At 47.6% G+C, this 13278-nt stretch overlaps 3 protein-coding genes across 3 annotated transcripts; 1 reads left to right on the top strand and 2 right to left on the bottom strand.

Annotated features, from left to right (window-relative positions):
• Positions 1-84: 84 nt before the first annotated feature.
• P175DRAFT_0291228 (SacI domain and endonuclease/exonuclease/phosphatase family protein) lies at positions 85-4387 on the bottom strand. The gene is made up of 7 exons (XM_040892783.1): positions 3889-4387; positions 3635-3839; positions 1952-3581; positions 1592-1891; positions 1427-1536; positions 1031-1362; positions 85-959 (listed from the first exon to the last, which is right to left on the bottom strand). The coding sequence occupies exons 1-7, from the start codon at positions 4196-4198 to the stop codon at positions 352-354; spliced, it is 3495 nt and encodes a 1164-aa protein (XP_040750586.1). The 5' UTR covers positions 4199-4387; the 3' UTR covers positions 85-351.
• Positions 4388-5080: 693 nt separating this feature from the next.
• P175DRAFT_0517505 (uncharacterized protein) lies at positions 5081-8240 on the top strand (the record flags this gene model as incomplete). Its single annotated transcript, XM_040898984.1, has 3 exons — positions 5081-6171; positions 6854-7055; positions 7393-8240. The coding sequence occupies exons 1-3, from the start codon at positions 5395-5397 to the stop codon at positions 8238-8240; spliced, it is 1827 nt and encodes a 608-aa protein (XP_040750585.1). The 5' UTR covers positions 5081-5394.
• Positions 8241-8468: 228 nt separating this feature from the next.
• On the bottom strand, positions 8469-12157 carry P175DRAFT_0482192 (putative kinesin family protein (KipA)). The gene is made up of 2 exons (XM_040895489.1): positions 11066-12157; positions 8469-11001 (listed from the first exon to the last, which is right to left on the bottom strand). Exons 1-2 carry the CDS (start codon positions 11823-11825, stop codon positions 8930-8932), a joined length of 2832 nt encoding a protein of 943 aa, XP_040750584.1. The 5' UTR covers positions 11826-12157; the 3' UTR covers positions 8469-8929.
• Positions 12158-13278: the final 1121 nt, after the last annotated feature.

Raw genomic sequence — 13278 nt, 5'->3', positions numbered from 1 at the left:
TAGAGCGTTGAAAGCCTTTTCTTTTTTCTTTCTTTCCTTTCCTTTCCTGTTCTTTCTTTCCTTTTCCTATTTATTCATTTGGCAATATATATGTGTATATATATAATCATCTTCTTTGTTCTTTCTCTTTGCTTGGCCCAATGCTGGCTAGGTAGGGGAAGAGATAACCTTTTTTTCTTCGATTGCCAATGCCTGCATTATGTCTCTGATGAACAATACAAGGCTTGACTTGGTGTGGTATTTATTATGATTTTTTTCTCTCTCCCTCATTACCGTAATGTATTATATAAGATTCTATGTAGAATTGTAAGAACGCTGCTAGCACCTTGATATATGTTCCAGTTTAAAATATCATTGAGGAATAAGGGGTTTCCAGCCAATGTTCTCATTGACGTTTTCATCGAGAAGGTCACACCGTTTGTCTCCTGATGAAGAAGAAGTCGATTGACTGGGAGGATTGACTGAACTATCCATAAGATCATACCCAGCGTTGAGATTCTGGGCCGCTGGGGAGTTACTGGCCGAGTGCCCAGGCGGAAGCTTTGGTGTAGGTTTTATTTCTCGACGCCGAAGATTCGTATCTCCCCTCGAGCTGGTGGAGTCGATATTCTGCGGCATAGTTTGGGCTCTACGGAGAGCCGCAGAATTCTGCTTTGTACCTAGAGAGGTAGGCTTTGGAGGAATTGGCGGTGAGAATTTCTTCATGCCTTCATTGACTCTTGCGTGGCTGTACACCTCACTTCCAGTTTTCGCTGCTGTGATGGGGCCCGTTGTTCTTGGTGGAACTGGGGGCCTATCGAGGCCCACACGGCCATATTCTGCAAGTTTCGGTCTGCTAGCCATGTTGGGAGCAGGGACCCAATCGGCACTGGGTCGGGGGGAGAAAGGGTTCGATCCACGGTGGGGATTTAGGGTATATCCCTCAGCGGGGGGCCGTATTAGGGATTTTGCTGGTGCACCTGGTGGTAATCAATGGGTTAGACAAAATAGTGGGAAGAGGAGAGAGAAGAAACAGTGATGAGGCACGTACTGTTATCCAACCACCATTTATGGTGGTCTGAGCTGGGGGGCGGGAGACCTGGAGAGATCGACTCAAACGATATGAGATCTCCATCTCCTATACCCGCCTGATGCGGCGGGTCTGCCAGCAAGTCATGCGGAGGACACCGTCGCTCTGCATAAATTTTCTGTCTAAGGATCTCCTTCCGGCCCTCGTCAACGATGTTGATCATGCATGCGAAAAAAGCCCAGACGGGGCGGTGATCCGAGAGTCGTAGGTCAGTGACATTATAGTTTAGTTGGCGAATGTTGGATCCCTTCCACAGAACCCTGTCACACCATGCGGGTATACGTGCTTTCTCTCTGGTTCAGAAGAAGAGTAGGGTGAGTTTCATGCAACGCGTAAAGAACGAGTGAACTAACTTACGATGTATCATAGGTGTCGGTGCCCACATCGTACTTGTACGTCGGTGGGAAAGTAACGGGACCTTCGTTATAGAACTGAAAGGCTCTCCCTGCTAGCATCTGCAAGTTCAACTACAGAGAGATGTTATTATGAGTGCATATACCACAAATAACACAAGTATCATACCTGATCGTTGTCGTAAAGCTTCTGGTAATTGCTTTGTGCCACAAGATCTCTCACGATCTGATTGCCGAGACCAATCCGATAATTGAAATCACCCAACCATACGATGGTGTCATGGTCTTCGATGGCCCGGTTCCGCTGAAAGCGAAGCCCCCGATCGATGGTTTCGTAGTCATTATTTCGCTCATCATAATTTGCAAACCCAGCTGCCAAATGAGCAGTAACAAAGCAAAGTCTAGTGTTCGAAAACTCAAAGCGAATGGCACAACCGCCTTTGTTGCCAGCGATTCCAGAAAGCCCAGTCTGCAAGGACTTTTGTTAGGAAAAAGAGTCATAATGACAGCATATTATTTGGAGCTTTACCTTTTTAACACTGCCTTCCACATTCTTTATATCTCTCAATGCATCTTCTCTCACGTATATCATCAATGCTGCCCCAACAAGCTGACCAGTCCGTAAGAGAACATATTTCTCAGAACCCTTTGCTGTTGCACGTGAATTCAAACAGTCCCTAACCGCAATCTCCCACGATCGACGGGTCGTAGGATCTGTTGACATGATTTGTTGTGGGCTTAATTCAACAATTTCTTGAAATCCAACCGCAAAAATGACTGGATCCGGATATTGATCGTTGGCTTCGGGGAAAAGCCAAGAAGTGAGGTCAATATCGGGGCCTTGTAGGCGTCCATTGACATTGAAAGTTCCGGCCCAAATGTTGATTGACTTCTTGGAGGTGAACTCCGATGCTCTACGACCAAGTTCACTGGATACCAAATCATTGACTGGGTCGTACAGATCCACCGGTATTTGACTTGGTAGGCGGCCCAGTAACAAGTCAATGGTCTTTTGACGAGCCTTGTCCGAGAAGTTGTTGATGTAAAGCCTTGCAGCAGTTTTGCGTGCATCTGCAAGCGCACCAGCGAGAGACATCTTTCCGTGCCGTGTATAGGAGCTTCTAAGAGCACCGGTGCCAGCGTAGATCTTGGACAGAGCATCCCCATTATCAGCCCAGAGGGTTGAATGCTTTAGATTAATTTCAGAGCTCAGAGTTCCACTTTCCTGCAGTAAGAATGACTCAAGGGCCATTGAGCTGATAATGGTCTGCACGAGATTTGTGCGATCAAGGCAATCTAAACAATTGGTTCGAAACACACCCTCCTGTTGCAAAATCACGGAAGAGCTTCCGGGTGCGGTTCTATTTCCTCCATTGAGTTTTTCGGAAAGGAAATATGCGAAGCCATGTAATGAATGCACAAGCTCGTGCTTGATCTCGCTGCCAGCTCCATATCCTAACGGTCCTCGAGCCTCAGCATTCAAGTCAAATTCCGTCATCCGTAACAAATCGTGATCGGATGACTTCTTGGATTCTCCCCTGTGACGCAGCGGGCTCCTTCTAACATGCTCTCTGAACCGTGTGGAGAGTTCGAATTCGCCCGACTTTAGTTCGCTGAGAAGGTTGACTATGTGGACGGCGCCATATTCCAACTCAAGAGCCTCAAAGTGTCTGTCGAAGGCGTGCTGGGTGGCCTCGATAGATCGGGTTACTTCGATTTTCTGCTGCCCCGGTAGGAAACCGGTGGCTTGTTCCCAAAATACTGGCACTGAACCTCGAACCTGAACATAGGAGAACGCAAGACCTGGAGAGACCCACAAGATTGTTTCGGTTTCGACGAAATTCGCGACATTGCCATCATCGTCAATCCCACGGGCATTGAACCTCGTGCCTGCACGACGCGAAGACTGACGTGAAATCAATGTCAACATTGACGGTAAGTTAGTCTGCAGTGAATTCAGGATGCGAACAGATGCAGGAATAGTTAATGTGCCGCAGAATCCTCGGATCACGCATGTCAGGATCTGGCAAGAATCGAGATGCAGCTTCTCATGGGGGGATAGCTGGGATCTAAAGACAAGGAGTGGTTCAATCATATACGAGTTCCATAACACATCCTTATCTAGAGATTCGATGTCGAATGCAGTCGTCTTATCCGAACTAATAGCACATTAGTTGATTGATACTCTTCAGCAATGAGCTCGTCGACTCACCGATCTTGCAGCCGATCAGTGAGATTAAAATCGAGACTGTAATAGAAGCTCCCATCACTGAGAAGTTTCTTGAGAGCTAGAAAAGGATGTTCAGCCGATCCGGATTTAGGCTCAAGACCGGAAGCAGAGCTATATTCATCAACAGCAGTTGAAGACTCGAGCTCATAGTCCAGTCGATATTCGTATTCCGAACGATTCAAGCAATCTTTACATGTTAGGCGAGACCAGAGTGCGGAGCATGATTGGAGTCTTACAGAAATCTACATCTTCGATTCTCTGGACAGTTTCTCCTGGTCTAACTGTGGCTGCCTCTAAGGAGCGAGAAACAATGCAGAGAAAAATATCCTGCTCAAGAGTAATCAATCCAAGAGTGCCATAACCGTGACCTAGAGTTTTGTAACCCGTCAAGTCTGTGGAGGATAAACTTGCGAATTCGACCAGACAGCGGTATTCTTCAGGCCCCGATTCCCCTAAGCTATACCGGAAAATCAAGACATCGTCGGAGGTGGCTAGCACCAGAGAGCGTTCGGGGTGATCCCGGCTCAAAACTCGGATACTAGGCATTATGCTCGGAATTTATGGTGCGGCAGCGATCATAGCGAGTAACAGGACACGCGGCAGGATACCCACACCGAGATATATGTCTTTCTCACGGTGATACGCCAATAAATAGTTCAGCCTGCAATCCCTAGTTAAGGGGATATTAGTGGGCTGAGCTATGTAAGATAAGCGATACAGCTCGGATAGAACAACACACTTGGGGGGAGGGAAAAAAATATCGTCGATCAAGTTAATTTGCGGGCTAATTGTTTATTACTAGCGATTATTTGAAGAAGCGAGGCAGCCCAGCATTTCGATCACGAGCGAGAGATTGCCGGGGATCTGGTGAAATGTTTCTTAAAATTTCAGGCCTTGGTTGCTGTCTAAACAATATATCAACAAGGTAAAATCCGGGCAAGATCATGGATTCTCCAGTTATTACCCAAGTCAACGTGGGAAAATAGCGCGAGGATGGGGTCTCGAACACGGTAATCCATAGGACAAGCGGAGCCAGATTGTTCCCAAGCGCAATCACTAGTGATGCTGTAAACCGATGGACTCGAACTGAGGGTTTCAGCAAGCAGGAGCTTTATATTATAAGAAACGCCATGCTTCAATTGGGTTGAGATTCGAGAATTTCTAAGAGGTGAGTGGTAAGCGTGGTGTCAATGAAGACCAAGGAATAAATACCTAGTTAGATAGTTACCATCTATGGAGTATGTATGCATCATGCGAATTATTGAGATCCAGCGCGATTGGAGAAGTGGATCATGTGACCCCAGGCCTAGTGTTAAAGTGGAGCTGAATTTACCATATCAGGAAGGCGGTCAATCCGGAATTTTCAGCGCCAAGTTTCGTGACTTTTTTTTCTTGGAGAGACAAGTTGAGGACTTAGTAGGGCTATCAATCTCTTCCTCTTAAGGACCATATTTTCGTTTCGGTTTTTTGAATTCTTGCGTTTATTTTGTTTTGTGCGTATCTTTATTATTAAGGAGTCCTCTTTTAAAATGGGTTTGGCAGCGCCTCGCAAGTAGGTACCGCCTTGTGCGTATCTTGATCACATCCTGACTGAATTATGAACTAGAAAAACAAAGATCTCTTCCGATCCTAATAATACTAACTGGGCGCGATCAACGAGCGGTTTTGGGCACAAGATTCTCAGCTCCCAAGGATGGACCCCAGGGAGTTTTCTAGGCGCTCGCAATGCCGCACACGCTGAAATGTTTACCGCTGCGAGTGCATCACATATTAGGGTTTCTCTGAAGGATGACACACTTGGTCTTGGAGCTCGACCTAAAAATGACCCTCTGGGCGAACCGACGGGACTTGATGCCTTTAAAGGATTGCTTGGACGACTGAATGGTAAATCTGATGTTGAGTTACAAGCCGACCAGAAGAAGCGAGACGACGTAAAACTTGCTCGATATGCCGCTACAAAATGGCAAGAAGTCAGATTTATAAGCGGTGGTTTATTGTCCCAAGAAAAGAGCGACGAATCTTCTGCTCAGGAATCCCAGAGCGCTCCGAAGGATACAAAGAGCTCTTCCCGTCGTGCAACGCAGGAGGAAAGCAACGCGGAGAGTACCGACGAGAGTGACGACAGCAAGGATAGCCCGAAGGAAAAGAGCTTAATTGTGGATCAATCCGAAGATTCCAAGTCGAGCGGACGGGGCGATAAAAAGGAGAAGAAGGATAAGAAAAAGAAGGAAAAGAAGGACAAGAAAGAAAAGAAAGACAAAAAGGACAAGAAGGAGAAAAAGGAAAAGAAGAGGAAACGCACCGAGGACCGAGACGAATCCGACACCACCTCTTCATCTAAGCAGTCAGAGGATGATTTGACAATGACAACATCGGCTAGCAAGGACAAGGAAACAGTTGCTATAGAGGTGAAAACGCTAGTAGTGAAGGAGCGCCGTCCTGTTGGGAGGCATATGCTTAGGGGCCGATATATCGCTCAAAAGAGGAAGGCCGTCATGGATGAAAAGTCCCTGAACGAGGTAATTCTCTTCATCACTCTAGACCGTTGGAATTGGAAACTAACCAACTTAGATTTTTATGGTCAAATCGTGATTTTAATGAGTCTTCGACAGATACCCCAACAATCTAATGCTCATTTCATATTTGGTGATCTTCCAACGGCCTGTTATTTGTCAAATAAAACAGATCGATGAGACTGCGATATATGCACGTATGAATTTCATCTCATCTCAAGATTAGACAATCTTGATGCTATATAGGCGAAACCTCAGCAGACTCGAAATAGTCCTGGTCGATCCAGGTATCCATACATTGTTTTGGGATGATTTTTTTTTTGGCGCGCATTTCTCAATGGTGTTTTTGGTTTCATTTAAAGGTCAAATAGAATAAATACCCCCAATGAATCTTTAAAATATACTAAAAGGAGAAGAAGATGAGACAAGTAATACTTGGGTAAAGTAATGAAGGAAATGTCACATGTTTTCACGAAGCTGATTACATACTCATCCCCAATGCAGGAATGACGAAATTACATCACATCACCTGTCTGTTTCGGATCTTCATGGAGACAACAACCACCACGTCTGTCTGGCCGAGCTGTCTACTCCACGCTGCTCGGTCCAGTACATCCCTGACCCCCAGTGGATTCTCAGGCCTGTCTATCACCCATAAATACTGCAGTGACTGAATATGGCCATGGAGACTGCACCTTTGGACCAAGAGAATTCGGCATTCCAACATGCCACTGCGGAGACCAATTCCGCAGCGCCCTCTTCGAATTTAAACCATGGCAAGCCATCTTCGGGAACCCGGGAATCCGGGAGTAAAGTATTTGGGAAAGGAGGTCATAATCTTGCCCCAAATAGTGCCACTCGCTTGAACGGCATGCAGAGGAGCCCGGGGCGTCTGTCTGAACCGACTAGGAACCCTGGTGTCTCCGGGGGCTCCTCACAGGGCTACGAAATGTATGGGTATGTGTATATGGATTTTCTTGTTATCACGCTGCTTTCATCTTTCGTTATTTCTATCCACTATCTAGGGTGTCTAACGGCTATCCCGCAGGATCCATTGGGCTCCGCTGAATATCAGCCTTAAACGACGTCTGCAGACCTTGGTGGTTTTGTCGCATACCCTGACAATTGCTATATTTCTCACAGCCTTTTTCTTCACATGCGCCATACCCTTGTCATGGCCGTTGCTGCTGCCATATATGATCTACATCTCTCTCTTCTCAACGGCAGCGACGTCGGGTTCCTTGAGCAGTCGGAGTAATTTTCTGCGCTCACTGCCCATATGGTCTCTTTACGCCTCTTACTTCCCGGCGCGTTTGCATCGATCCGAGCCTCTTTTACCAACAAGGAAGTATATATTTGGTTACCACCCACATGGAATTATATCGCATGGCGCGTTTGCGGCGTTTTGTACCGAAGCGCTGGGATTCTCCAAGCTTTTTCCGGGCATAACAAACACTCTCCTTACCTTGGATTCCAACTTCCGTCTCCCTTTCTACCGAGACTATGCGCTTGCAATGGGACTCGCCAGCGTTTCCCGGGAATCCTGTGAGAACATCCTCACAAAGGGCGGAACGGACGGCGAGGGAATGGGACGTGCCATCACAATTGTCATAGGTGGTGCTCGTGAATCTCTGAATGCTTTGCCACACTCCCTCCGCCTTGTTCTCAGACGGCGCCAGGGTTTCATAAAACTTGCTATCCGTACGGGTGCTGACCTCGTCCCAGTTCTGGCATTTGGCGAGAACGATCTCTATGAGCAAGTGCGCTCCGACAGCCACCCTCTTATCCACAAATTCCAGATGCTAATTAAGCATACCCTCGGATTTACTATTCCGTTGTTCCATGCTCGTGGTGTGTTCAACTATGATGTGGGACTCATGCCATATCGTCGCCCATTAAACATTGTAGTGGGCCGTCCTATTCAAGTTGTTCGGCAGCAAGATCGAAACAAGATTGACGATGCCTATATTAACCAACTTCATGATGAATACGTACGGGAGCTCGAAAGGTTGTGGGATGAGTGGAAGGATGTTTACGCCAAGGATAGGACCTCGGAAATTGAAATCGTCGCTTAAAAAAGGGGTCTTGAAATCGGAGTTTGGTGTGTGCCATTAACATGAAATATTACCTTGCCTTTCATATATATATATCTAAATCTAAATCTATATACGTGTATACTTGGATGTACTTGGATGGATGTACTAATGTATGTATGTATGTATGTATGTATGTATGTACGTACGTACGTACGTACGCCTTTCGCTTTCGCAACGATCAACAGCAGAAACCAGGGCAGTGAGCAAAAAAAAAAAAAAAAAAAAAAAAAAAAAAAAGAACCCAAGTATCGGGAAACGTAGGTTTATTGTAATCAAGGAGCTGGATGAGAGTAATTATTGCTGTCGTTGTCTTCATATATGCACAGTTCTTCGCTTCGTCAATGATGATAAGCTCAAAAACCTCAAGACCCTACCTAAGACCTCCAAAAAAAGTGAAGCTGGCTTCTGTAACCTCGGCGCAGAAAAAAAGAAAAAAAAACAGGAAATGAAGTAAAAAAAAAAGGCTGTAAAACCACAAGATTAGAAAGAAAAGAAATACAAGACAATTTGGGTATCTGGGAGGAAGAAGGGATGAAAAACAATATAAAACACATTTAAAATATTGAGAGAAAAAGGAACCAAAGTAAAAACAAAAAAGCACCCGGTCATTATCTAATTTTGGAATCTCATTGCAAGAAAAAAAAAAATGCCACATCATTTAAAATGACTTAAGCATCTTGACATTGGGTTTGGGTTTGGGTTGTGGGAAGTGGGTGGTTTCCTGTGCTGAGACCTGGTACAGCAACTGGTGTTGATTCTGATGTGCGTCGGCTTTCAGGAGCAAGACGGACACTTCCCCGGGTGCCCTTGATTAGGTGGCCACTCTCAACTCGATCTTGAATCATTTCATCCAGAATTCGTGAAACTTCGTCCATACTCTTTCTTCTTCCGCCCGATTCTACTTCAGCTGGAGGTGCAAGGAGATTGGTTGTCGAGCCAGCCGCTGGGGTGTTGTCGCTCGGAGAATGCGGATTTGAAGTCACGGACTTATCCTTGCCATCGGCAGATGAGGTATCTGTAGTGATATGGGCCAGATCACGATGTCGGGCAGCGGAGCGAAGGGCAGTGAGCATCCTGTCTTTATCATCTAATTGAAGGCGAAGTTCATTGATTTCCATATCCTTTTCCCGAAGCAAGGCCATGATATCAGGTGTTTCAGTTGTAGTAGTTGTTGTGGCTTTCATGCCCATAGACATTCGAGAATGACTCGACCGTCGGGCTTGGAGCAAACGTCTCTCCAGGGTTGAGATGTATCTGTTTTTGTCGGTAAGGTCCGCCTGAAGAGCGGCGATTTGCCTCTGGGCACTTGCCTTCCCGTCAGCGAACTCGCCCATAATATCATCCTCGTCCTCGTTGCCTAGGGGTCCGTTGGGTGAAAAGTCATGGCTGTTGACAGAGAGGAAGGAAAGTGGTCGCATAGATGAATGGCCATAAGCTCCAAGGGTGGATTGACTTGCAGAAGAACGCAAGGAACGAGTTCCCGTCGACATCCTGGATAGTCGGCCAAGGGCAGAGATGGCACCTTGCATGTTGACACCCGTTGACTTTGAGCATAGAATAAGGCGATTCAGATGCTCTATACGTTCTTTTAGGGCTGTCCGAGCAAGCTGGATTTCTAGCATCTGCTCCTCGTGTCGCACGTGGGCTTCCTTTTCCATCTGTTGTTCCTCCAACTTAAGCTCCTTTTCCGCTTGGACCTTGGTCTGATTCTCCAACTGGCCGCGAAGGGCCTGGATTTCCACCCTATAGCGCTCCAGAAGAACCCGACTGCCCGAATCACCGCCACCGCCACCAAATGCCTCCTCTGCCTTTTTGGCGTGGCTGACAATGCTGTTTTTCGCCCGGGCAGCAAATTTCAAGGTGTTCAGAGTTTCCCCTGCGTGCGAGTTGATTGCACTACCTAATTGGATGGTGCAAAGAATACTGACAAGTGAATTACCGGACAGTGCTCCCTGCAACAGTCTGGTAAGCTTACTGTCTCGATATGGAAGGTGTTTTCCCTCTTTATCAGCTGCATTGCCGGCCTTGTCTTTCGTTTCGGAAAGTTTAGAGATGATGTTTCCAAGGGTGAGAAGACTCTTGTTGATATGGGCACCTTCAGTGCGTCGTTCTTTGTCATCAGCGGCGCGTTCTGAACCAGCAAGATCGATCAGGCTGAGTGTCGACACTCGAACCCCACCGGGGGCCAGGCCTGACCTTCTGTCCTGAATCGTCCCGCTGGGTACACGCTCGCGACTTTCCACAACGATTTGAACAACTGCGTGACTCCGAGAACTGCGAGCGTTAAACTGAGTACTGCCAGTTCTTCTCGCGTGGTCGCCTCTTGCAATAACACGAAGAAGTTGTGTCGGGCTTTGTACGATTTCCTCCTTCAGAGGGGTTGCATACACGCCTCGTTTGCTGTCCTCGCGTAGCTTGATCTCCTCCTGTTGAGCAGCTGCAGGTCCCGCAGACGCCGAGAGAAGGTCATGAATCTTCTCGTTGTAAATTTCCAGGTAGCTGACACGAAGTAAGAACTCTCTGTGTGGTGTCTCCCTAATGAAGGAGAATATATCCGTGATTGCTAGTGGTATTACTCCGGGAGAGGTTGCAGTACCCTGCATAGAAAACGTCTTTCCTGTTCCCGTCATTCCATATGCAAAGACTGTGCCGTGGTATCCTTCCATAACCCTTCGCACCAGGCGCTTCGCGGCCGAGTCGTAAACTCGAGCGTTATTTTCATGAGTCCCGAAAACGTTATCTGAAGAAAGGTTCATTCATTAGCTGGGAATCTTTCCTGAGACCTATTTCACATGGCGCCTTACCATAATAATAATCACCACCTTCCTTTCCATTGTAGACAATTAAGCCTCTTCTGGCATCGACCATCCAGTCGGTGTTGGCGGGACCCTCTCCACCCATATCTGGGCGGACCCTAACGCTAACGATGACATTGCCCTTGGATTCCTTGGATTCCTTGGCGTCTTTGGGTTTTTGATTTGCTTTCGCGCCGGTTGTTTCATCTCCGTCATCAAAGGTAGTGGCGCTCGTCGAATATGAGCCTTGAGCGGAAGAACTCCTGCTTTGAGAAGGGGAGCCCTCAATATCCGCATTGGCAACCGATCTGCCCTCCCCTCCGACACTCAGTAAGGAAGTGGTCTTCGAACTTCGTTGGGATGTAGCCCCAAGACTGGGCCGAGAACCTCTTTTTGATCTCACACTTGCCGATGGTTGGAGGGAAACGCCCGAAATTGAGGAGGCGGTAGAAGGGCGGCTCCCTGGTCGTGGGGGTTGGGGAAATGCTGCGATGCTGATTGTCCTCCTCAAAGATTTATCGGGACTGCTGGGGACTCTACTCCCAGAGGCTGATCTAGCAGTATTGATATCGGTGGATGAGTGGGATAGCGGGGATCTGCTGAGGGATGGCCTTGGACTGGAGGGGGTGCGCAGTTTCGATGGGGACGCTGCCCTGGCAGGCTCGGATGGCGCAGGCAAGCTTTTTCTTGACTTCGGGCCGGGTAGTTGGGGGAGCGCCCCCAGTGGAGGGCTTGTGACCGGTCGCGAGGATTGTGGTAATGTAGGCATTTTGATAATTCGTTTCGCCTGAGCGATGGCCTCCTCACTGCCTATTATCCGCCCGTTTCAACGTATGCGGGGCAATCGATCGCAAGGGACCGAAATCAGAGAAAGCGGGCAGCGGCCAGAGACATGGAAGGCGTAGTGAGCTGTGGTATCGGGCATTAGCTTAGCATGGGCACCAAAATATCGTCAGGCAATGTCGCTATAACATCCAAGCATACGATAGTCCAACCGGAGTGCCAGCCCAAGATGCCCGAAAGCCAGAAAAATGTGCTCCAATGAATTACCAAACAGTAACGTTTGTCAAACTTGTTGCCTCACTTCTGCATTCCAAGCGGGGGAGAGGGAGGGGGGGGGGGGAAGGAATTTTCGATCTCGTTTCAAACCCGAAAAAGAGAGGCACGGGGTGCAGCGCTATGGATGCGCTTACAGCGGGTAAGGATGTATAGGAAGCAAGACTGGAAGCAGAACTTACCAAAAAACCAGTTCGCAGATCTTTCGATTGTTGAGAGAATCGAATCGCCCGGGGAAAGGTAAGTAAGGAGCTCTCTCTGGGTTACGAAGATTTGGTTTGGGGGGTCATTCAACGGCCGGTTCGCAGCTCGGGGAGGATTGCGACGGGAGACGGACAAGCGAGTCGAAACGAGGAAAACTGCAGGGAGGTGACGGTGCAGAAGAACGAGAGGGCAGATTTAACGGCGAGAGGCGACGGTGGATGAGCTGGTCAAGGCGCGTGCGAGGTATGCCCCTGGAGCCCAATAGAAGGGGGATGTGTGGTTCGTTGCGCGCAGATTTGGAGCGGGATGGAGGAGAAGGGAGATCCCCCTGTTCAAGGGTAAGACGCAGGAAGAAGTGAAAAGACAGAAGAAGTGAAGGAGGGTGCTGGCGGGGAAATATGACATTGCTGTGATATAACTAACTATTCACTTGCAGCAAAGTTTGTCACCCCACCCTGACTCGATCTTGAAGAGTCTAAGAGGAGGAGGAGAAGGAAGAAGAAAGAGGAATCCCCTGAGGTTTTTTAGTCCCGGTTCAGTAGGAGGAGGTAAGGAGCGCGCGTCTTGCAAGTTACTCCACAATTACTTCTTCACAAATTCCCATTTCCTACGTTTGTATATAGATACTCTGATTCGAATCTACCTGCAATCTGCCCGCGTGGTCGTCGAGACACTTGAACACGATCGTCACTATTAATTTATACTCCGTGTTGGACAGAGATCTCATTCCGATTTCGTCTCTTTCTGTTAGAGCTTACGGAGTACATGGATACATAAAACCAACAAAGAAGTGGGAATGGTGGGATTTTCTCCTCTTCGGGCTTGCTCATCTCTACTCGCTTGGATACAAATTGTCCCTCCCAAAGAATAATAAATAAACCCGCATTTACCAATATAATAATATTCATTTGATAGTAACCCACTGGGATATTCATACCTCAGATAAAGCAGGACCTAGGTTT

The sequence above is a fragment of the Aspergillus ochraceoroseus genome (genome assembly GCF_002846915.1).
Source record: "Aspergillus ochraceoroseus IBT 24754 chromosome Unknown P175scaffold_6, whole genome shotgun sequence".
Lineage (NCBI taxonomy): Eukaryota > Fungi > Ascomycota > Eurotiomycetes > Eurotiales > Aspergillaceae > Aspergillus > Aspergillus ochraceoroseus.
This window is presented reverse-complemented; position numbering and strand designations above follow the sequence as displayed.

Bases quoted from the DNA above. Each gene is read 5' to 3' on its own strand.
- P175DRAFT_0291228 (XM_040892783.1), bottom strand. From the start codon at position 4,198: ATGCCTAGTATCCGAGTTTTGAGCCGGGATCACCCCGAACGCTCTCTG. The intron at 3,582-3,634 runs GTGAGTCGACGA...ATGTGCTATTAG, and splicing joins ACTGATCGGCTGCAAGATCG to TTCGGATAAGACGACTGCAT. The intron at 1,363-1,426 runs GTAAGTTAGTTC...CTTCTGAACCAG, and splicing joins ACCGACACCTATGATACATC to AGAGAAAGCACGTATACCCG.
- P175DRAFT_0482192 (XM_040895489.1), bottom strand. From the start codon at position 11,825: ATGCCTACATTACCACAATCCTCGCGACCGGTCACAAGCCCTCCACTG. The intron at 11,002-11,065 runs GTAAGGCGCCAT...ACCTTTCTTCAG, and splicing joins AGGTGGTGATTATTATTATG to ATAACGTTTTCGGGACTCAT.